General features: G+C 35.4%; 1 protein-coding gene across 3 annotated transcripts; it reads right to left on the reverse strand.

The window, feature by feature from the left end:
• Nucleotides 1–1,262: 1,262 nt before the first annotated feature.
• On the reverse strand, nucleotides 1,263–25,722 carry LOC149796362 (uncharacterized). 3 transcript variants are annotated; one of them, XM_089961032.1, is made up of 7 exons: nucleotides 25,566–25,694; nucleotides 11,099–11,162; nucleotides 8,998–9,100; nucleotides 8,504–8,551; nucleotides 6,962–7,149; nucleotides 3,786–4,084; nucleotides 1,263–2,160 (listed from the first exon to the last, which is right to left on the reverse strand). In XM_089961032.1, the coding sequence occupies exons 1-7, from the start codon at nucleotides 25,571–25,573 to the stop codon at nucleotides 1,803–1,805; spliced, it is 1,068 nt and encodes a 355-aa protein (XP_089817158.1). In that variant the 5' UTR covers nucleotides 25,574–25,694; the 3' UTR covers nucleotides 1,263–1,802. The 3 variants fall into 3 exon arrangements, with proteins under 3 accessions (XP_089817158.1, XP_089817157.1, XP_089817160.1); XM_089961031.1 differs by lacking the exon at nucleotides 25,566–25,694 and adding an exon at nucleotides 25,265–25,308; XM_089961034.1 differs by lacking the exon at nucleotides 11,099–11,162 and having other exon boundaries at nucleotides 25,566–25,722.

Below are 25,722 nucleotides of genomic sequence, written 5' to 3' on the forward strand. Positions count from 1 at the left end.
AAATCAAAGAACAAGTGTTTTTTTCCGAATAAATTGAATATTGTTAAGGTCAGATCGGGGAGGGTATCCCAGGATGACCAGACACCCCCACCCCGTAAAAAATGACATGCACACAAGCGTACAATCGCTTGTCACTTCAAATTTGACCACCATTTTATTTCTACGCATATTTATTGGGCAGCAGGCACAATCTGAGTAAATAGACATATAGATTTTTCGCTGTGGTGTCCTTTTGAGTAAGATCAGGCCCCTTTTGAAATTTAGGAAAACACCCACCCCACCCCAAACAGTTGACCTGATCTGGTCCTGAGTTTACGCAGACTAAATCAACGCAGAAACATTCCATTGTTGCGATATTCATGTGAAATGACGATTATTGGATTCAGAAAGTCCCATGATTACTTAAATGTATTTGTGACCAGCATTTGCATCATTTGATTTGGAACAGTAGACTCGAGAAGACATAAACAAATGTTATTTTGAGTCAGAATTGCACCACATATAGTAAATATGCCTTGGTTTGACAAAGTTGTAAGTTAGGAGACTGGTGTATGTCCACATTCTACTGTGATCATAAGTGATTTTACTTACTTCTGTCAGTTAACATTTAAACCACACTTTTATACAGGGTGGATTCCATATTACAGGTATATCGTCCCCCAACTCAAACACCTACTGTCAAATGAGCAATACTCTTAGTTTTTATTCTTATTTTTCTTGTATTATGGTTTACGCCATTTGTTATATCGTATGTTACACATGACGTAACGAGCAACTGTGGCGGTAAATTAGTCATATTCAGACAGACGTGACCATTTTTTCCCCCCAATTCTCTTTAGTGCTTCGAGTCGAAAAATGGACGGCAAAATGTTCATAGTAATAGTGGAAACAAACAAAAAATTCCAGAAGGCGGGATTTAAAAAGTTTTCCCACGATCACACCCAATCAGTAAAGAAACTGTTGCACAAGAATCTAGTGTGCTTATTTGGACCATTCAGAATCAGAAAGTGATATGTTAACATGTTGTCATATAAAAATAGTACACTGCACATACTATAGGAAAAGTGTACAGACTTTTTAATTTTATTTTGGGCAGATATTTGCGCGAGGTCGTTTTTCAGGTGAAGGGTACCACTAACCTAAGATAAGTAATCACTTTGTCAGCGCTAACGCTTTCACTTTGTACTTCTGCTATAATGTATTCCATCTCTAGTACAAACGCTTGCATCTGTGTTATGGTCATACTTAAGGAATAAAGTACAGAAGGGTACAAGCATTTATTTTCCCTATTCAACCCAGCCTTTCCCCAACTTATTCGATAAGCATTGTTACATAACAATGATCGAAGACAAGCAGAAAACAAAATCTTTTAAAGTTCCTCTCCATCGCAAACTTAAAATGACATCGCGCGCACATTTCCTATAACACAACATTTTTGGAAAAGAACAAAGAAAACAACCATTACAACGCACATGGAAAAATGGGAGACAGACAGATAGACAGACGTAGGCTGGGGAAGCTTTAAAACCATGCAGATAGGTTATGATGTTTTCTCAATAGCTATCGAATCATCATAGTCTTCAATACGTATGATAACTATATTTTTGATACTAAACCACATTAAAGGGAGACCACTCAGTGAGGACAGGAAATAAATTTTAAAAAATGTCAATACATCAGTTACACGATACAATAAGACCTTTCTGGTCTTAATTAAATAATCCACTTGAAGACACTTTCCTTGGATCGTGTATTTAGAAGTGAAAATAAGTTCATAAGTTCCGGCAAAGATTTAAAACAAATTAATTTCTGCCTTGTCCTGGATGGAATATGGCTGGAATGCACTTACAAGTATTCCCTCTAACCATAAATTTCCAGTTTTTCGGGCACGGTGGCAACCCAGCGCATGGATCCACGGGTTTGGGAGAAGTTGGTTTTGGCGTGGTGGTTGTTGTAGTGGTTTCTGTAGTTGTAGTGGTGGTTGGCGTAACGGTTGATGTGTTCTCTGTATCCTCTGTGGTAAGTGCAGAGTCGTTCGGTGCTATTGTTTGTTTTCCCTCATTTTGGTCAATGCCTGGAACGTACCCATCCTTTTCGTTAATTAGTCCAATGCCCACAATATAACCATTGTTGCCACTGACTACTGTGCTAAAACCGCATCTATTTAAATAAAATAAAAAAAATTATAAAAAAACAAGAGAATGAATGGGCTGGTTGAAAATTTGGACACTGAAGTCAACTTAATTCCTTACTCCTGATTCAACTTGATTCCGTATTCCTCATTCAATAGAGAATAGTGTTACACGCACACGGGTATTTACTTGACCGAGCGGTTGTCAAACCCTGGCGCGATTCTCGCTAGAAGTCATAAGTTTCCCCGACTTTCCAAAGACTTCCATACAAACTCAGTTGTAAATCAGAAAGCCCGGCGTGTCCATTCTATACCTAAATTTTCCTCTAATTAATGCAAGACCACAGATAAACCAAACTGCCAACTATCTATCAACCGTACATCTGCGTGTTTTGGCTTCATTATGTTTCCGTACCAACAACCGTTCACGCCTTAGAACATATATGAGTACTCCCTAACAATGGGAACTATTTTAACTCCGCCACCTTAGGCCAGCCAATGTATCCTTTCCAGGCACATTTCGCCGATATAACTGCACCATATTCGCCCACATGTCGACATCAACGGTGTCTGTCAAGTTCCTTTTTATTTATTCCCTTGTGTAATTTACCGGTTTAATACCGTAAGTACTGTACTTGCAGTCACGCTACCAATGTATACCACTAGATTTTAATATGTACTATTTTACGACAGGGACATTCATTCGATTTTGGTCGGAATTCATTACTAGTGAACCGGGACATCATGGAAACACACTAACACTTCACTCCGTGACGTTTGCTCCTATTCATTAGCTCATTAGTTCGGGCCAGGAATATTTCCATGGCGCCGAATTCCAATAATCAAACAAGTAATCACACAAATCTAAGAATTGCTTAAAACGGGGCACTACAACCAAGTGCACATACTCTAAATTTACTACAATAGGTGACCAGGTACCGACTGAGTAAGTCGATTAGGCAACAAGGCAGTCAGTACTCTCTGCATACATGTATTTTATATTTATTGCAGGGGGTAATAATCCACTTACTGGTCAAACAAATGTTTGACGCTAAATATATATTTTACAATAATGCGTTATTTTCCTTGGGTTTATGTTTTTTATGTAACTCAATACAATAGTTGTGCCATAGTGCTGTTTTCCACGAAAACTGACTCATGTTAATATATACTCCTGACATGATAATTACTGCAAATATAGTGCCACATGCCTGTATTTTCTGTCATTTCTCCCTGAGTTGCATATTTCTTTTACTAAAAAGTCAACCCGTTATTATATTTAAGTTCCAAAATTTGATAATTCTTGAACATTCACCTTTGATCAAACAAATATATTGCCTCCCCGTCAAATTCATTAAGTCCGTGTTAATATTAACGTAATAACGTCAAACAGACGAATTGATCAGGCATACGATGCTATCTTTCCTTGGCAGCTTGACCTTCCGACTTTTAACATAAGTATCTGACCTGCGTACCAAGTGACTCATCCACTTAAAATGAAAGTTAATTTACGAAATCTCGTTTTTAAACTTTAAATAAAATTTCAGAAGATAACGTGTTACGTATAACAGCGGAAGGCAAATATAGAGAGGAACCAGAAATCTTTATGCACTATCGAGAGGTACTTTAAAGAAGCTAAATCAAAGCCACTTACGTGCAAGTGTCCTCGTTGAAAGTTTGGAAACCAAAGCATCTCGCCGTATTCCGGTTGGGACAAACACATGCGCATTGGTCATCGCTCCAAACTTTATGAGACGGACAATGACTTGCCAGATTCTGGTTTTTGCAGACGCAGCGACAATCGTTTTCAAAATAGTTTTGCATGGGATTGCAGTGAATAGCCTTGACCTTGCACTTCGGCTCGCATCTGACGTGCTTTTCAATTGGTATAAACATAACTCCAAGATAGTCGAAACGCTGTGACCCTGGATACGGTAGTTTAGATTTTAGCACCTGTAATAATGACAACATTAATAATAATAATAATAATAATTATAATAATAATAATTATTATTATTATTATTATTATTATTATTATTATTATTATTATTATAACAATAATATAGGAAGTTAAATGAAAGCAATACCTAATATACAAGTTTCAAACTCGCAGTCATTAATATTGCATGCAATACTATTCCTGAACATGTTTCTGGTGAACATATCAACAGTAATTAAAATACATATACCTGGTCAAATATAATTACATAATTTAATTCCTCTTGACGACTTAGACGAAAATTGTTCAATGAACTGACCTAAACAATTTTGTATGTCAGGACAGCTTTTATAGGAACTGTATGTGTTTATTTGTTCAATAAAGGTTCACCCATTCAACCTTTTCGTTGCATTTAAATTTGAAACAAACAAAAGAGCGTGTGTGTTATTTTTAATTTTTAATGTAGCTGTAGCGATTTTTCTGTCATCTTGCTACGATATCAGAAGTATGGCAGTTTCTTGTGATGTCTAGCACTGGGGAATTATGCCTCAGACATGTATAGTCATGTCCCACCCAGTCACGTTATCCTGACAGCTTGCCGACCAGTCCTAACACTAACCTCTTTACTCTAATCGAATTTGTTAGTACCATTTTTATAAGTATGACTCGGCCGGAGTTCAAACCAGTGACCTCACACGTCCGAGGCAGACGCTATAACCACTTAGGCCACAAAGAAAAGAAGAATAAAATAAAGAAGAAAAAACTAACCTTGTCCTTGGTCATCTGGTACAACTAAGCTAAGAGTATTGCAAAACCTACTGAGCGAAGATAACAGTCACGAGGACACGTGATAAATCGGAATAAAGAAGAACGTGAAAATCCAACCATATGTAGGAGCATGTGATATTAATCCTTGTAATAAACTGGTCTTAATCCATGGAATACTAAATTCGTTTTAATCCATGGAGTACGAAGCTGGTTTTTATTCATGGAGTACTTTAAAACATTTGAGTAGCAACTCAATCATTATTAAGGGCAACTAAATCAGTATAAAGGGCAACTAAATCATTATTAAGGACAACTAAATCATTATTAAGGGCAACTAAATCATTATTAAGGGAAACTAAATCATTATTAAGGGACACTAAATCATTATTAAGGGCAACTAAATCATTAAGAAGGGAAACTAAATCAGTATAAAGGGCAAACCTCTAAGACAAACAAGGGCTATAACATCAAACTTGACCTAAACCTTTGGAACATGGAATCATTCAAGAGTATATGTAGCAGAAAGAAATACGTTTTGGGTGGATGAAAAGGAATTTACGTACGGACGTACATGGGTAACCTAGAATAGGGGCATAAAAAATGGCAAGCATATTATTTCGACAAAACGGTTTTTATGTGATCATTTTGGGCAATCAAGGACATACAACTCAATAAGTAATGTAGCTTAGCATGAGTCAATGATAGGGATTGTTCCTTATACAGTTGCATCTCTCTTCCCCCCCCCCCCCCGTTCTTCAGTTGCATTTGTCTCTCATCTTTCTCTTTCCGAAGCTCAAGATTCTTAACTCCATTTCCATCTTGTGTTTCAATTTAAATTATTTTAACTTCATGTTAGAGCCTAATGTAGACTTACCAATCTAACCAAAAGCATTTTTATCCCAAAATTTCATTTCCACCATATATTTTACCAACATATTTTTTATTTCTTGCTTCAGAGAGATCATGATCATTTCAAGAATTCTAACTGTTCCTGGGCAGCATTTTAAAAATGTTATCTAGATAACATAATGGAAGCTTGTTGGTTTCACTACTGATTTCTAAAATATGTTAAATGGTAACTGGGACATAGAAAATTCCTATAAAAGGTAATGTAAATGACAAAAACAGTTTTCTTAAATATTTTAAATACATTCGGATGCCGGACGAAACCCCAATTTTCTCTTACGACTCTGTGATCTTAAACTAATTAAAGCAAAGTAAGAAAAGAGCGACACGTTTTGTCAGATTCAACAAATAATTTCTTTCCCTATAATAAAAAGTGGACCACGCCGGTGACCTAGCGGTTAGAGCGTCCGCCTCGGATGTTCGAAACCCCGGTCGAGTCATACCAAAGACTTCTATTAATGGTACTAACAGTTGCCTCGTTTGACGATCAGCATTAAGAGGTTAGTGTTAGGACTGGTCGGCCGGCTGTCAGGATAATGTGACTGAGTGGGACATGAAAATACAATTCTGCGGCATGATGCCCCAGTGCTAGACATCACTATAAACTGCCACACTGCAGACATCGTAGAGCTATGACTGAAACATTTTTAAAGCTACGATAAAAATCCAAATCACACAAAATGAAAATCTGAAAAGAACTTAAAGTATTGTGAATTAAATCGTAAATAGTCTCAAATGTTCTATTATCAGTCCTAATGAATAAAGTTCTAATTAAATTCCAGTGGTATTCGAAATAAGAACCAACGCTGAAAAGTGTTTATGTGCTTGTAGTCTCGAATATAGTAATGTACCAATGGTCTAAAGTGTGATGATGTACCAACAGACTTTCGATGTATCACAATAGTATAATCCAAAAATTGTCTTGTCTGAAATCACCACAATTCCAAATTAATGTTTCTGTCCAAGAATAATAATAATGAGCATTTTCTATTTCCGGTGAAAAATAATTTGAATAAATTATTCCACCAAAATCGAATAATGAACACAACAGTAAGTATGACTAAATACTCTGTTTTAAAAACATTTACAACCAATCTTTTTAAATTTCATTTTCTTTAAATCCAAAATAAATTCATACAAATATTCAATCCTTACCTTTATTAAACAAATGTAACATATATTTAAAAAATTCAGAAATTCATGTATGACCATCTTACCCCAACCGTAGTTGTCACCGTTTCTATGGGCTCACAATCGAACAGCTCAGACGGACAGCAACCCCCACATCTCATAACTCTAGTACACGATGGCCATAAGACGACGTTAGGGTCTGGATCACGTGGGATGGCAACCGTCATCTCACGAGGATTACAAAGGTCGAAGGTGGCAATATTTTGGCCCTGCCCTATGGACGTAGATAAATAAGTGATAAATAGATGAACTGGCTCTAAGCTTAGTCCTGATCAAGCGATCTAATTATGTTTTGGAATAAGACGTTGTTTGTCTTTAGCTATATATAAATAAAAAAAAAAAACAATCAGTAAACTGCGTCTGATTCTGCACGGTAAAATATTGCTTGAAAACGCGATTTTGCGTCATTACTCAGCAATCTCGTTGTATTTTCAAGTTCCAATCGAGGACCAATTTTTTTTAACATATCAGATGTTCACTGCGACAAAGATACATAGATGTTTTCATAACACGGATTGTAAAGAACTTAATTTTACTAAAGTCTAATGATCCTTCATGATTTACAAAGTTGAAAGTCCAATGATGGCGATAAATACTATGATCTATTGTATAATCTGCAATAATAAAAAGGACGAAATAAAACATCACGTACACTATAATTGACTGTATTTGAATCGGACAGTTTGTAATCAATTACAAAATAAATCTATCTGAGATACTCTCGTACATTGCACCGACACTGTAATCTTTTCAAACTTGCTCAAATTAATATCACAATTAAAAACCAAATTATGCAGAACAATAAACCAACAGAAATTATCTAGAATGGAAAGTCCTCATGTTCAAATATCACAAAGACTTTATCTAGAATTTAAAGTCCTCACATTCAAATATCACAAAGACTTTATCTAGAATGGAAAGTCCTCATGTTCAAATATCACAAAGACTTTATCTAGAATGGAAGGTCCTCACATTCAAATTCTAAAAAGAACTTATCGAAAATGGAAGGTTCTCACATAAAAATGGTATTAATAACATTTTGTTAAAATAAATGCACGAGGAATTTTTTTTATTATTTATGCCAGGATGGGACTATTTATGTGAAATTTGCGTGTAAACATATTATTGCAAAACAATTGATGAGCCATATGTCAAAAGATAATATCGATATTTAATTTCATTGACGATGTGCACTGTTGTGATGCAGTTCGGAACAGGTGTTAAAAATTAAAAATAAACATCCCTAGTGATTAGAGTCCTTAGTTTGCAAAGAGAGCGTTGGACTCGGATCTTATGGAAGCATAACCCCGAAGGTCGGAAGCCCATGCTCTTTGATTCTGTGTCACACTTTTTCTTAGCGAAGACCAGGCGAAAATAATGTACATACATATTTATTGAGTTTAAAATCAATGTGAATTTTCGATACCTTTATATCTTTAACTGTATATCTTTCTTTCATTCAATTAATACTATTCGAAATCGTAGAAAGTCCTTTTTAGAGACTTCGTTTGAAAAAACGATTCCTATATTTCACGACAGATTGTACAACAGAACTTTAAAATACTTACCACTAACGACTACCTTGTCAGTACCTTCACCAGCATCGTGTGATAAATCTGAAATAAAGCAATATTGAAAGGAAAAAAATGTCATGACAATTACTACTACTACCACTACTACTACTACTACTAAAACCACTACTACTACTACTACTACTAATAATAATAATAATAATAATAAAATTAATAATAATAATAGTATTATTATTAATATTAATAATAATAATAATAATGTTGCGCGTGTGATAATTTATAATTATAATTTTATGTACATAACTTGCATTTCTAAATTAGTAAATAGTGATAAATATAGAGATATATCCTACAACTCGTCCATTTTCCATTCATTCTTTGGGAGGTGCTGCGCATGTCCTAATGGGTTATGGTGATGGTGCATTAGAGCCAGGCGATAGGGCTGCCCTTACTTGCCACACTGTTCGATTTCTGCTTTCGAGTTAGAAAACCTATACAATAGCAACAAAAAAGAGAAAAAAGAGACATACCTTCAAAATCGATAGATTGGCCTGTTTGAGACTGAAGAAACTTTTGCACAAATTCTTTCGTGGATCCAACTGCGTTCAGTTTTTCAAACATTTCCTTGGGAACCTGATTTAAGACGGTGAAAAAAGTAAAAACAAATAAATCCCATGAAAATAAACAAAAGCAAAGCTTATGCTGCGGTCTTTTCTGTGAATGAAGAAAAATATCGATTTGGAAGATAGAATGTAATTGTTAATATAGAAACAATAAAAAGCGTATGATCTGTAAACGTACTGCATCTCAACACACAGACAGACACAAACATGCACACACAGATATATAGATAGATAGACATACATATATACATACATACATACATAGACAGATAGATATATAGATCACTTATTTTTACGAAAATAATCATTATTTTCATATTGTGATGCAAAAAGTGTTCAAAAGTGTGAAAAACTGTAAATCGTACAATACTCAATGCCAAATATTTTTAAATGTCACTTACTGTTGTACAAAATATCTTATAAAAAGTACTTTATTATATTACTTTCTGATATCTTTCCTACCATTTCCTATTTTACTATTATATTTTTTTCTGATATGTTTCCTACCATTTCCATTATTAGAATTTATTTTTGTCATTATATTATGTAGTCACCTCTGGACAGATTGTTTTTCCATAATACAGATTGTCTTTCCAGCATACGGATTGATTTTGTACTATACAGAGTGTCCTTCCATTGCACAGATTGTCTTTCCATTATACACATTGTCTTTCCATTATACACACTGTCTTTCCATTATACAGACTGTCTTTCTATTATACACATTGTCTTTCCATTATACACACTGTCTTTCCATTATACACACTGTCTTTCCATTATACAGATTGTCTTTCCATTATACAGACTGTCTTTCCATTATACAGACTGCCTTTGTATTATAGATAATGTCTTTCTGTTACACAAATTGTCTTTCCAATATACAGTCAATTAACGTTACAAAATTCAGACGAATTCAGTTTAAGCACACATAAACAATGGGAACTACATAACTTTCTCATGCTCTACGAACCAGTGTCCATGTCTGACAGTCTGATTTCAACACGGCTTGCAAGGTACTTTTGGTCAACATTTAATTTGATGTATCTTCAGGTTGTTAACTAGAACAAACATCAATCTTACACTGACACTAGAGTGCGTTCGCAGGCAGACAGACAGATCAACATATAGATAAATATACAGATACGTAGGTAAATTCGTTTTATTTATTTCCAGAAAAGAATGTGCTTTGAGGGCCTCGAACGAAATATTAACCTAGCACCATAAACTTCTTAAATATGTTATCATCAATCATCACAATTTAGTAAAGTGAAACATATAATCAAATGTTGTATTCATAGCCAAGATTCGTTGAAGCCACAGTTGTATTCATTAGAGGTCGGCTAATGCCACTCAAAATTTAGCCAAACGAACGATCAGTTGCATGCATAACAGAGATTCGTTGATGTCACATAAAATTAAACCAAACGAACCATCAAACGTCGCAGGTTCGAACCCCGGTCGAGTCATACCAAAGACTTATAAAATGGTACTTGCAGCTGACTCGCTTGGCGCTCAGCATTAAGAGGTTAGTGCTAGGACTGGTCGCCCTGGTGTCAGGATAATGTGAGTGGGTGGGTGATGATGCTACATGTCTGCGGCATGATGCCCCGTGCTAGACATCACTATAAACTGACACACTGCAGACATCGCAAAGATATGACTGAAAATTTATTAATGCTACTTTAAAAATCCAAATCACACACATACACACATTATACAAACGCTCGTAAATTGCATGAACCCTGTAAGTCTCGATGTTAACAACCCGCCGAAGAACAGTTTTATAGTGTTATGTCAGTTTTTCAGTGGGTGAATAAATACGAGAAAATTCGTCTTAAAGCAATGTAAAGTCTTCCTAAGTTACGAGTAGTAATGCCTCCTTGATACCCGAGTGACTCAGTCAGAGATATACATTTAAAACTTGTTTTCTGCAAAAAATTGGATAAGAGAGATTCAATATACATTATTTTCTCGATACTTAGCAACAATGGTTCTATCAACTATATACCTGAAAGTGTTGATTTGATTTAAGAAGTGTAGACTGGCTGACTTTGACGAATACTATAACACATCTGGAGAGAGAAAGAGAGAGTTTGATTTTCATTTGAAAAACTGTTGCCAGGATGACAACTGATAAATTTGGACTAATCGAATGATTTCACGAAACAAATACACAGCTCTAACATTTGTGAAAATTGGTAGATACAGTACGATCACTCACTATTTGTGTACAGCCTTGCCTACAGTGCATTCAGGTTGTTGCAGAGAAAATTGATCATGTCGAATACAAAAATAGCGATATGGTAAAACAAACTGAAAATAATCTTATAAACTAACGATTGTGACAGAAGAGTACCATCTTAGTCATCCAAAAGGGAATCCGTTCGCTTTTGTGATCAAGTGCCATGAATACATAAACGCAGGTGGCAAACAGATTAATATTGAAATCAGACACAATATATCAAAACGTTTACGGTGGCATTTGAGAAACGGGCCTGATGAGATTTTAAGGTATTACACGAAATATTAATTAACAATTGTTGTCCATGAATAATTCTTAAAATAGGGTACCACTGTGCTTTACAAACATGGACCGTGAATATGGCTTACAACAAGATACCGTTATACTAAACAAATATGGACTGTGAATATTGCTTGAAAGAAGATACCGTTATACTACACAAATATGGACTGTGAATATTGCTTGAAAGAAGATACCGTTATACTACACAAATATGGACTGTGAATATTGCTTGAAAGAAGATACCGTTATACTACACAAATATGGACCGTGAATATTGCTTGAAAGAAGATACCGTTATACGACACAAACGTGAACTGTGAATATTGCTTGAAAGAAGATACCGTTATACTACACAAACGTGAACTATGAATATTGCTTGAAAGAAGATACCGTTATACGAAACAAACGTAGACCGTGAATATTGCTGACAACAAGATACCGTTATACTACACAAATATGGACTGTGAATATTGCTTGAAAGAAAATACCGTTATACTACACAAACGTGAACTGTGAATATTGCTTGAAAGAAGATACCGTTATACGACACAAACGTGAACTGTGAATATTGCTTGAAAGAAGATACCGTTATACTACACAAACGTGAACTGTGAATATTGCTTGAAAGAAAATACCGTTATACAGCACAAACGTAGACCGTGAATATTGCTTGAAAGAAGATACCGTTATACGAAACAAACGTGAACTGTGAATATTGCTTGAAAGAAGATACCGTTATACTACACAAATATGGACTGTGAATATTGCTTGAAAGAAGATACCGTTATACTACACAAATATGGACTGTGAATATTGCTTGAAAGAAGATACCGTTATACTACACAAATATGGACCGTGAATATTGCTTGAAAGAAGATACCGTTATACGACACAAACGTGAACTGTGAATATTGCTTGAAAGAAGATACCGTTATACGAAACAAACGTGAACTATGAATATTGCTTGAAAGAAGATACCGTTATACAACACAAACGTAGACCGTGAATATTGCTTGAAAGAAGATACCGTTATACGAAACAAACGTGAACTGTGAATATTTCTTGAAAGAAGATACCGTTATACGAAACAAACGTGAACTGTGAATATTGCTTGAAAGAAAATACCGTTATACTACACAAACGTGAACTGTGAATATCGCTTGAAAGAAAATACCGTTATACTACACAAACGTAGACCGTGAATATTGCTGACAACAAGACACCGTTATACTACACAAATATGGACTGTGAATATTGCTTGAAAGAAAATTCCGTTATACTACACAAACGTGAACTGTGAATATTGCTTGAAAGAAGATACCGTTATACGACACAAACGAGAACTGTGAATATTGCTTGAAAGAAGATACCGTTATACTACACAAACGTGAACTGTGGATATTGCTTGAAAGAAAATACCGTTATACAACACAAACGTAGACCGTGAATATTGCTTGAAAGAAGATACCGTTATACGAAACAAACGTGAACTGTGAATATTGCTTGAAAGAAGATACCGTTATACTAAACAAATATGGACTGTGAATATTGCTTGAAAGAAGATACCGTTATACTACACAAATATGGACTGTGAATATTGCTTGAAAGAAGATACCGTTATACTACACAAATATGGACCGTGAATATTGCTTGAAAGAAGATACCGTTATACGACACAAACGTGAACTGTGAATATTACTTGAAAGAAGATACCGTTATACGAAACAAACGTGAACTATGAATATTGCTTGAAAGAAGATACCGTTATACAACACAAACGTAGACCGTGAATATTGCTTGAAAGAAGATACCGTTATACGAAACAAACGTGAACTGTGAATATTGCTTGAAAGAAGATACCGTTATACTACACAAACGTGAACTGTGAATATTGCTTGAAAGAAGATACCGTTATACTACACAAACGTAGACCGTGAATATTGCTGACAACAAGATACCGTTATACTACACAAACGTGAACTGTGAATATTGCTTGAAAGAAGATACCGTTATACGAAACAAACGTAGACCGTGAATATTGCTGACAACAAGATACCGTTATACTACACAAATATGGACTGTGAATATTGCTTGAAAGAAAATACCGTTATACTACACAAACGTGAACTGTGAATATTGCTTGAAAGAAGATACCGTTATACGACACAAACGTGAACTGTGAATATTGCTTGAAAGAAGATACCGTTATACTACACAAACGTGAACTGTGAATATTGCTTGAAAGAAAATACCGTTATACAGCACAAACGTAGACCGTGAATATTGCTTGAAAGAAGATACCGTTATACGAAACAAACGTGAACTGTGAATATTGCTTGAAAGAAGATACCGTTATACTACACAAATATGGACTGTGAATATTGCTTGAAAGAAGATACCGTTATACTACACAAATATGGACTGTGAATATTGCTTGAAAGAAGATACCGTTATACTACACAAATATGGACCGTGAATATTGCTTGAAAGAAGATACCGTTATACGACACAAACGTGAACTGTGAATATTGCTTGAAAGAAGATACCGTTATACGAAACAAACGTGAACTATGAATATTGCTTGAAAGAAGATACCGTTATACAACACAAACGTAGACCGTGAATATTGCTTGAAAGAAGATACCGTTATACGAAACAAACGTGAACTGTGAATATTTCTTGAAAGAAGATACCGTTATACGAAACAAACGTGAACTGTGAATATTGCTTGAAAGAAAATACCGTTATACTACACAAACGTGAACTGTGAATATCGCTTGAAAGAAAATACCGTTATACTACACAAACGTAGACCGTGAATATTGCTGACAACAAGACACCGTTATACTACACAAATATGGACTGTGAATATTGCTTGAAAGAAAATTCCGTTATACTACACAAACGTGAACTGTGAATATTGCTTGAAAGAAGATACCGTTATACGACACAAACGAGAACTGTGAATATTGCTTGAAAGAAGATACCGTTATACTACACAAACGTGAACTGTGAATATTGCTTGAAAGAAAATACCGTTATACAACACAAACGTAGACCGTGAATATTGCTTGAAAGAAGATACCGTTATACGAAACAAACGTGAACTGTGAATATTGCTTGAAAGAAGATACCGTTATACTAAACAAATATGGACTGTGAATATTGCTTGAAAGAAGATACCGTTATACTACACAAATATGGACTGTGAATATTGCTTGAAAGAAGATACCGTTACACTACACAAATATGGACCGTGAATATTGCTTGAAAGAAGATACCGTTATACGACACAAACGTGAACTGTGAATATTGCTTGAAAGAAGATACCGTTATACGAAACAAACGTGAACTATGAATATTGCTTGAAAGAAGATACCGTTATACAACACAAACGTAGACCGTGAATATTGCTTGAAAGAAGATACCGTTATACTACACAAACGTGAACTGTGAATATTGCTTGAAAGAAGATACCGTTATACTACACAAACGTGAACTGTGAATATTGCTTGAAAGAAAATACCGTTATACTACACAAACGTAGACCGTGAATATTGCTGACAACAAGATACCGTTATACTACACAAACGTGAACTGTGAATATTGCTTGAAAGAAGATACCGTTATACGACACAAACGTGAACTGTGAATATTGCTTGAAAGAAGATACCGTTATACTACACAAACGTGAACTGTGAATATTGCTTGAAAGAAAATACCGTTATACAACACAAACGTAGACCGTGAATATTGCTTGAAAGAAGATACCGTTATACGAAACAAACGTGAACTGTGAATATTGCTTGAAAGAAGATACCGTTATACTACACAAATATGGACTGTGAATATTGCTTGAAAGAAGATACCGTTATACTACACAAATATGGACTGTGAATATTGCTTGAAAGAAGATACCGTTATACTAAACAAATATGGACTGTGAATATTGTTTAAAAGAAGATACCGTTATACTACACAAACGTAGACCGTGAATATTGCTTGAAAGAAGATACCGTTATACGAAACAAACGTGAACTGTGAATATTGCTTGAAAGAAGATACCGTTATACTACACAAACGTGAACTATGAATATTGCTTGAAAGAAGATACCGTTATACTACACAAATATGGACCGTGAATACTGCTGACAACAAGATACCGTTATACTACACAAATATGGGCTGTGAATACTGCTGACAACAAGATACCGTTATACTACACAAACGTGGATTGTGAATATGGATTGAAAGAAAATACCGTTATACTACACAAATATGGACCGTAAATAATGCTGACAACAATATACCATTATACTACACAAACGTGAACTATGAATATTGCTTGAAAGAAGATACCGTTATACTACACAAACGTGGACTGTGCATATTGCTTACAACAAGATACCGTTATACTACACAAACGTGGACTGTGAATATGGATTGAAAGAAAATACCGTTATACTACACAAATATGGACCGTAAATAATGCTGACAACAATATACCATTATACTACACAAACGTGAACTGTGAATATTGCTGACAACAAGATACCGTTATACTACACAAACGTGGACTGCGAATATTGCTTTAAAGAAGATACCGTTATGCTCCACAAACGTGAACTGTGAATATTGCTTGAAAGAAGATACCGCTATACTACACAAATATGGACCGTTAATATTGCTGACAACACTATACCGTTATACTACTCAAACGTGGACTGTGAATATTGCTTGAAAGAAGATACCGCTATACTACACAAATATGGACCGTTAATATTGCTGACAACACTATACCGTTATACTACTCAAACGTGGACTGTGAATATAGCTTGAAAGAAGATACCGCTATACTACACAAATATGGACCGTGAATACTGCTGACAACAAGATACCGTTATACTACACAAATATGGACTGTGAATATTGCTTGAAAGAAGATACCGTTATACTACACAAATATGGACCGTGAATACTGCTTGAAAGAAGATACCGTTATACTGAACAAACAAGGACCGTGAATACTGCTGACAACAAGATACCGTTATACTACACAAATATGGACTGTGAATATTGCTTGAAAGAAGATACCGTTATACTACACAAATATGGACCGTGAATACTGCTTGAAAGAAGATACCGTTATACTGAACAAACAAGGACCGTGAATACTGCTGACAACAAGATACCGTTATACTACACAAACGTGGACTGCGAATATTGCTGACCACAAGATACCGTTATACTACACAAACGTGGACTGTGAATATGGATTGAAAGATACCGCTATACTACACAAACATGGACCGTGAATATTGCTTGAAAGATACCGTTATACTACACAAATATGGACTGTGAATATTGCTGACAACACGATACCGTTATACAACACAAACGTGGACCGTGAATATTGTTTAAAAGAAGATACCGTTATACTACACAAACGTGGACTGTGAATATTGCTTGAAAGAAGATACCGCTATACTACACAAATATGGACCGTTAATATTGCTGATAACACTATACCGTTATACTACTCAAACGTGGACTGTGAATATTGCTTGAAAGAAGATACCGTTATACTACACAAACATGGACCGTGAATACTGCTGACAACAAAATACCGTTATACTACACAAATATGGACTGTGAATATTGCTTGAAAGAAGATACCGTTATACTACACAAATATGGACCGTGAATACTGCTTGAAAGAAGATACCGTTATACTGAACAAACAAGGACCGTGAATACTGCTGACAACAAGATACCGTTATACTACACAAACGTGGACTGCGAATATTGCTGACCACAAGATACCGTTATACTACACAAACGTGGACTGTGAATATGGATTGAAAGATACCGCTATACTACACAAACATGGACCGTGAATATTGCTTGAAAGATACCGTTATACTACACAAATATGGACTGTGAATATTGCTGACAACACGATACCGTTATACAACACAAACGTGGACCGTGAATATTGTTTAAAAGAAGATACCGTTATACTACACAAACGTGGACTGTGAATATTGCTTGAAAGAAGATACCGCTATACTACACAAATATGGACTGTTAATATTGCTGATAACACTATACCGTTATACTACTCAAACGTGGACTGTGAATATTGCTTGAAGGAAGATACCGTTATACTACACAAACATGGACCGTGAATACTGCTGACAACAAAATACCGTTATACTACACAAATATGGACTGTGAATATTGCTTGAAAGAAGATACCGTTATACTACACAAATATGGACCGTGAATACTGCTTGAAAGAAGATACCGTTATACTGAACAAACAAGGACCGTGAATACTGCTGACAACAAGATACCGTTATACTACACAAACGTGGACTGCGAATATTGCTGACCACAAGATACCGTTATACTACACAAACGTGGACTGTGAATATGGATTGAAAGATACCGCTATACTACACAAACATGGACCGTGAATATTGCTTGAAAGATACCGTTATACTACACAAATATGGACTGTAAATATTGCTGACAACACGATACCGTTATACAACACAAACGTGGACCGTGAATATTGTTTAAAAGAAGATACCGTTATACTACACAAACGTGGACTGTGAATATTGCTTGAAAGAGGATACCGCTATACTACACAAATATGGACCGTTAATATTGCTGACAACACTATACCGTTATACTACTCAAACGTGGACTGTGAATATAGCTTGAAAGAAGATACCGTTATACTACACAAACATGGACCCGTGAATACTGCTGACAACAAGATACCGTTATACTACACAAATATGGACTGTGAATATTGCTTGAAAGAAGATACCGTTATACTACACAAATATGGACCGTGAATACTGCTTGAAAGAAGATACCGTTATACTGAACAAACAAGGACCGTGAATACTGCTGACAACAAGATACCGTTATACTACACAAACGTGGACTGCGAATATTGCTGACCACAAGATACCGTTATACTACACAAACGTGGACTGTGAATATGGATTGAAAGATACCGCTATACTACACAAACATGGACCGTGAATATTGCTTGAAAGATACCGTTATACTACACAAATATGGACTGTGAATATTGCTGACAACACGATACCGTTATACAACACAAACGTGGACCGTGAATATTGTTTAAAAGAAGATACCGTTATACTACTCAAACGTGGACTGTGAATATTGCTTGAAAGAAGGTACCGCTATACTACACAAATATGGACCGTTAATATTGCTGACAACACTATACCGTTATACTACACAAATATGAACTGTGAATATTGCTTGAAAGAAGATACCGTTATACTACACAAATATGGACTGTGAATATTGCTTGAAAGAAGATACCGTTATACTACACAAACGTGGACTGTGAATATTGCTTGAAAGAAGATACCGTTATACTACACAAACATGGACGGTGAATACTGTTTAAAAGAAGATACCGTTATACTACACAAACGTGAACTGTGCATATTGCTGACAACACGATACCGTTATACGACACAAACGTGGACCATGAATATTGCTAAAGCAGCAAACATTTTGAGACAAAACACAAGAGTAATTCTTATTCTGTCGAGTTGATAGAAATTGGCAGGATTTATAGATACCATGTATTTCCTCCATATAACATACTAACATTCTGAAAATGTTCGAACTTTAGAAATGTACATTTTTATCACCCCAAAATACATTAGATGCAACCAGTGTTCTTTGTTATCCAGTCTACGTTTCCTCCGACCTTTCAAACCCCGTTTCAGATATTTGGATAATAATGTTTGAGTTTGAGGTCAGAGTATATTGTCTTTCGAAATCATGAAAATAATTTAAACATCGTTGTAGAGGCAATGGGTAGTCGCGTCAGGCAGGTGGTCGAAACATGAGGCGACATTATATCGACCTTTGGCTGCTTTGTACCGCCAGGAAGGATTTTAAACGTTTTCTCGTTCATGACGCCATTCAAAACGTATCCTTTCTCTCGAACAAGTACACGCAAGAGACAAATTTACAATGTTTACAAAACTGGCTACCGTACTTCATATTTCTTACACGGTATGGTCACGTGATCAAAATATCCCGGCTGCACCTAGTTCAAAGGCTCACATGATGCAGACAACATAAACAGGAAAAGGCCAAATTAGATCGGATACTGATACCACGAGATTTCGAGACGATGTGACCAAGCAAAAATGAGGCATAGGCAAGTAGATATTTAGTAAACAAGGGATAATCGGTTCATTTGACAGCTTATTAAATTTATGGCATTGTGCTAACTGCTGTACCAGAATATAAATTGTCTACGTATCGATATGAGGCAGGTCGAGTTTGATGAAAAGTCTCTTAGTTGTGATATCCGCTGTTCGAAGCTCCATGTCGTCATCGCGTGGTTTTGGTGAATTACTTGTATACAAGTAGGAGGGAATACAATTTAACCTTACACATATCACTGTGGAAATGTACCAGGAAGTGTACTTAGAATCATTCTATCTTTGTTTGAAGCTTTTCTGGTATTTGAATAGTTGTTGTAGGGTTTAACGCCATTTTTCAGCACACGATAGGCTATACATGGCGACCAGTATTAATGTTGGAGGAAGAACCCGGGAAATCCTCGGAAAGAACCATCGACCCTCGAGAAGCCACTGGCAAGCTTTCTCACATACCCACATTGGCCGATTCCGAGACTCGAACCCACGCAGACAGAGGTGAGATGGCAGTGATTAATAACGTAGAGCGCTTTAGACCACTCGGCCACTCGGGGCCCCATATTTGAATAGAATATCGACACATCTGCATGGGAATCGTTTTCGTATTTGCACGGCACTCACCAAGAAAAAAAATAAGTTTCAGAAAGGAATACACATTACCTGGTTAATGGACGATTCTGTTACATCTTTAGTTCTCATTTTGTATGACAACGCACTTAGCATAATCATAGAACTGGTTGATATTCTTAGCTGTTTCACATCAGTTTTAGGAGCTACGAAGAAACATACCACTGGGAAAGAGCAAACTGCGTGCGCACTAAATCATTTTGCAATCAAAAGATCCATCCAAATGTATCATATTTCCTTCGTTGCTTGCTATATATTTTCTTCATCGCGCATTTAGAAACCATTCACAAACTGACTATATCAGTAACAGAACATTTCCGTCAGTGAGATAGCAAAGTCATTCCAGACTAGTATAACCGCACCATCAAAGTCCCCGTACTGTACACTTAAGTTGAATCTGCACTGGTGGCAAAATAAGATCTCGCCGTCTACAGTATGCGAAAATACAAGTAATAAAGGTCGATTATAACATGACATCTGTCAATCTATCTATCTATATGTATCTATCTATCTATCTACCTACCTACCTATCTATATATCTATCTATCTACCCACCTATCTATCTATCTATCTATCTATCTACCTACCTACCTACCTACCTACCTATCTATATATCTATCTATCTATCGCATATAGTAAAGTATGTCCTTGAATGTGAAGGTTGTTAACTCAGACAAGGTGTGAAGGAGACATTCACTCTTGATAAACTCAGATAAGGTGTGAAGGAGACTTTCACTCTTGATAAACTCTGCAGGTCGCCATTCACAGCATCTGGCTCTACGAGACCATACATTAGGGTTCGCTGGTTGCGTTAACCAGGTGATCGCTATATGCAGGCAAACTACAAAGGGAAATTTAGTGGGGTCTGAAACCTTGTTGTCTCTACTGATAGGTGGTCTCTATATCAATGTGTTAGACAAGCCAGGTATATATATATATATATATATATATATATATATATATATATATATATATATATATATATATATATATATATATATGCCTTAATAATTTTCTGATGCATTGCTTTTTCCAGACGGTCTTGTAACATATGACAAAATCTGAAACATTAGCTACCACCACCACCATCCCATAAAGAAAAGAAAAAAAGGATATTATTGCAGCAACAGCTGTAAATATTACTGCCGAGTAGATAGATGTAGTTTCTAAAAGATACCAATCTCAGCAAGCCTTGGAACTGATCCAACCACAGCCAAATACACCACTGTCTCTACGCCACCGTTTCCAGCCAAAGTTTATCGAAACGACATTACCGTTGCTTTAGATGAAGATCACGATGGACTTTAATCCGAGTTGGTATCATTAATAAATATCCGGTCAAAGTGATGGCAGTTTACTTATACTGGCGATGTTTCCGAGAAAACTACTTTTTTCTCCCTTGAAAATAACATGTTGTCATTACAATACACTGCACTCTTTGACAGTCAGATTTTGTGGGAAAAATGGTTTCAGCCTTTGATATGAATTATAGCTTAGAATATAGCTTAAAAACACGGTTATAACATATACCATTTTTACACGCATGTCATAAAATACGCATCAATTACTTATTTAGACAAATGATTGTTTTATGAATGCTATGGTAAACATTTCTTTTTCCCTAAAATTGTTGGATTTAGTATCTAACAAATACTGGCCATTTTAAAAGTTTCATGTGCTTTCAAATTACAAAAATGCATTTAAATTGTCCTTTAGAAAAAAACTTTTTAAAAAAAATTAAACTATTTTTAATTCGCCTTCTAATGTCTGGATAATTTTAACAGTAGCAAATATCGCACTGCCAGACACGTAGCATGGCTGTTTTTACATTTGAAAAATATGAGACGATTTTAGATCCATTGTTATTTTAGTACAAGGTAACATATTCCTGGCTAATAAGGAACACAATCACATAATATGTAACAGTATGAATTAATATGTAACAGTATGAATTAATATGTAACAGTATGCATCAATATGGAACAGTATGAATTAAGGAACAGTATGAATTAATACGGAACAGTATGCATTAATATGGAACAGTATGAATTAATATGTAACAGTATGAATTAATACGGAACAGTATGAATTAATACGGAACAGTATGAATTAATATGGAACAGTATGAATTAAGGAACAGTATGAATTACTACGGAACAGTATGAATTAATATGGAACAGTATGAATTAAGGAACAGTATGAATTAATATGAGAATTGTCACATCATGAACATGTTTTAACGATTCATATTTTCAAAAGGTTAACAAATAATATACGTAATTGGATTAAACCCGCCATTTTGTGCAAAATACCAAGGTCCAACAAAGACCTTAAACTGTTCAAAACTTTAGCCATGTGTTGGGACTCTCATTATAGTATGATACTTCATACATGTGTCTGGTCACTCCATATAGTATACTTTATAAATGTGTCTGGTCACTCCATATAGTATATATACTTCATACATGTGTCTGGTCACTCAAAATACTATACTTCATAAATGTGTCTGGTCACTCCATATAGTATATTTCTTACATGTATCTGGTCACTCCATATAGTAAACTTCGTACAAGTAGCTTGTCATTCCATACAGTATACTTCATACATCTGTCTGGTCACTCAATATACTATACTTCATAAATGTATCTGGTCACCACATCTAGTAGACTTCATACAAGTAGCTGGTCACTCCATCTAGTATACGTCATACATGTATCTGGTCATTCAGTATACTATACTTCATAAATATATCTGGTCACTACATCTAGTAGACTTCATACAAGTAGCTGGTCACTCCATCTAGTATACGTCATACATGTGTCTGATCACTCCATATAGTATACTTTATACATGTGTCTGGTCACTCAGTATACTATACTTCATACATGTATCTGGTCATTCAATATAGTATACGTCATACATGTGTCTGGTCACTCCATATAGTATACTTCATATATGTATATGGTCACTCCATCTAGTATATTTCATACATGTATCTGGTCACTCTATATGGTATATGTCATACATGTGTCTGGTCATTCAATATAGTATAATTCATACAAGTATCTGGTCACTCAATATACTATACTATACTTCATAAATTTATCTGGTCACTCCATCTAGTATATTTCAGATATGCATCTGGTCACACAGTATACTATACTTCATACATGTATATGGTCACTCCATCTAGTATACGTCATACATGTGTCTGGTCACTCAGAATACTATACTTCATAAATGTATCTGGTCACTCCTTACAGTATACTTCATACATGTATATGGTCACTCCATCTAGTATACCTCATACGTGTGTCTGGTCATTCGTTATAGTATAATTCATACATGTGTCTGGTCATTCAATATAGTATACTTCATACATGTGTCGGGTCATTCAACAGAGTATAATACTTCATACATGTGTCTGGTAACTCCATATAGTATGACACTTCATAATTGCCAATGTCTCAATACTGCCAACGTCACAATACTGCAAACACTGATGTTATTGCTCATATGCTGAGCTCGTGTTCAAAATCTCACATAATGAGAGATCTATTTTGGTCGCATATTGTCAATAATGTTGCTATTGTATTCAGTTCATATCTTCATCATATATCTGACACAGAATTTGTTTCAGCACTTACTACGAAGAGAACTCCCACACACCTGTGAACTGAATGACCCCGAATTCTACAGCAATTTTATGATGCAAGTTGCAATATTTTCTGCAGGAAATTAACATAGATTTTGCATAAAATTGCAATTTAGCTATTATTATTATTATTTATAAATTTAGTATTCATTTTATTTTTTAATAAGGCTAACTAAAGAAACGATGACACATGAAATAATTAACTAAAAATTACCCCGCTAAGTTACTTCACGGTATTGGTTGTGTCGTTATGTAACTGTTAATTCTTTTGATGTAATATTTATCCTACATCTCAGATTTGTAAATTGTTGTCTGTACTTGAGATCTTTGCCAAGTTGGAGAATAAATGGCCCCCTAATATAGCTTTAGATAAGGCCAGCCGGATTAAGATGACGTAACATGTGTCAGAGATTGGGACATGCCGGACAAGTTTGATCTTAAAATTGGAGCTTAATGACCTGTGCGTTATTTGAGCTAACAGGATGTACTTAAGACAACCACTTAACCAGTAGAAGATGACCATATCGCATTTCTCCTGACGGGGATGCGAGAGAGAGAGAGAGAGAGAGAGAGAGCAACGGTCGCAGTTTGGATGTAACCATTCGTAATAGGGTAATGCCCCAGTCTATTCTTGATTTGGTATGCACGAGATACCGAGTTTTATATGCAATTGCTCGTCATATCCATGTCATTCTCACATTTGTGCCATTCCTCTATGTTGTTATTCATTTCCTAAAGTAGGAAATACAGATGGATGGAGATCGACCACATCATTAATTTTACCGCGGGTAGAGAAATATTGAATAGTAAAACAAGCTCGCATTTGAACGCAAAGCGACCTACCAAAGACTAGGCATACAAGGTGCCTATAGTTTTAGCCTTTGGAAGATGTTCTGCATCAAAGTATATATCTGATATGGTCTTTTGTAACCTTACATTTTTTGACGAGCCGGAACACCCCTTTTTGATTTAAACGTGATTTCTGAGTAACTAACGTCTAATTCATTGAAAACACGAAGAAATGCATCTTCTTACGAAAATCATATAATACAAGCTATGTCTGTAAAATCAGAGAGAAGTTAGAATTATATGGATGATTTTTCAGCATCTTTGGAAAAAAAAGAAGTTACTTACTCTTTGGCACGGAAAATAGTCCACACCATGATTTCACAGACATTCACATGGAACAGTAACAACTGTACTACCAGAGATATACTTTTAACCTATACATTTTGCAAAAATAAACATGTATTTCAGATACAATTCATCAACTTGATCAATAGTTGAATTCAAAACAGTATATCACACAAATTCGAATGTTGAAAAATATGTGAAGCTTAACTTGACAGAATACATCTACACGCGAGTGTTCGTGTGTATATAACATACATGCATAAATAAAGACATACATAAAGACAGACAGTAAGACACTTACTTGGCCATGACAGAGTTCCGTGATAAAAATAAATACAGCAAATGGTGCTAAGTTTGGCAGCTTCATCGTGGTATAGATCAGCTACACTTCTCTTCCACTTGGCTCGATCAATGTTATTAGGTCTGTGGCCGAGTCTTATAAAGCTCCCTATCAGTAT

Source organism: Sinohyriopsis cumingii, chromosome 6 (assembly GCF_028554795.1).
Source record: "Sinohyriopsis cumingii isolate HCF-2022 chromosome 6, ASM2855479v2, whole genome shotgun sequence".
Taxonomy (NCBI): domain Eukaryota; kingdom Metazoa; phylum Mollusca; class Bivalvia; order Unionida; family Unionidae; genus Sinohyriopsis; species Sinohyriopsis cumingii.

Excerpts from the sequence above, each read along its gene's own strand:
- LOC149796362 (XM_089961031.1), bottom strand. The coding sequence starts at position 25,293 with ATGGTGTGGACTATTTTCCGTGCCAAAGA. Across the intron at positions 9,101-11,098 it reads AATCAAATCAACACTTTCAG|GTTCCCAAGGAAATGTTTGA; the intron begins GTATATAGTTGA and ends GTCTTAAATCAG. Across the intron at positions 2,161-3,785 it reads TTCAACGAGGACACTTGCAC|ATGCGGTTTTAGCACAGTAG; the intron begins GTAAGTGGCTTT and ends TTATTTAAATAG.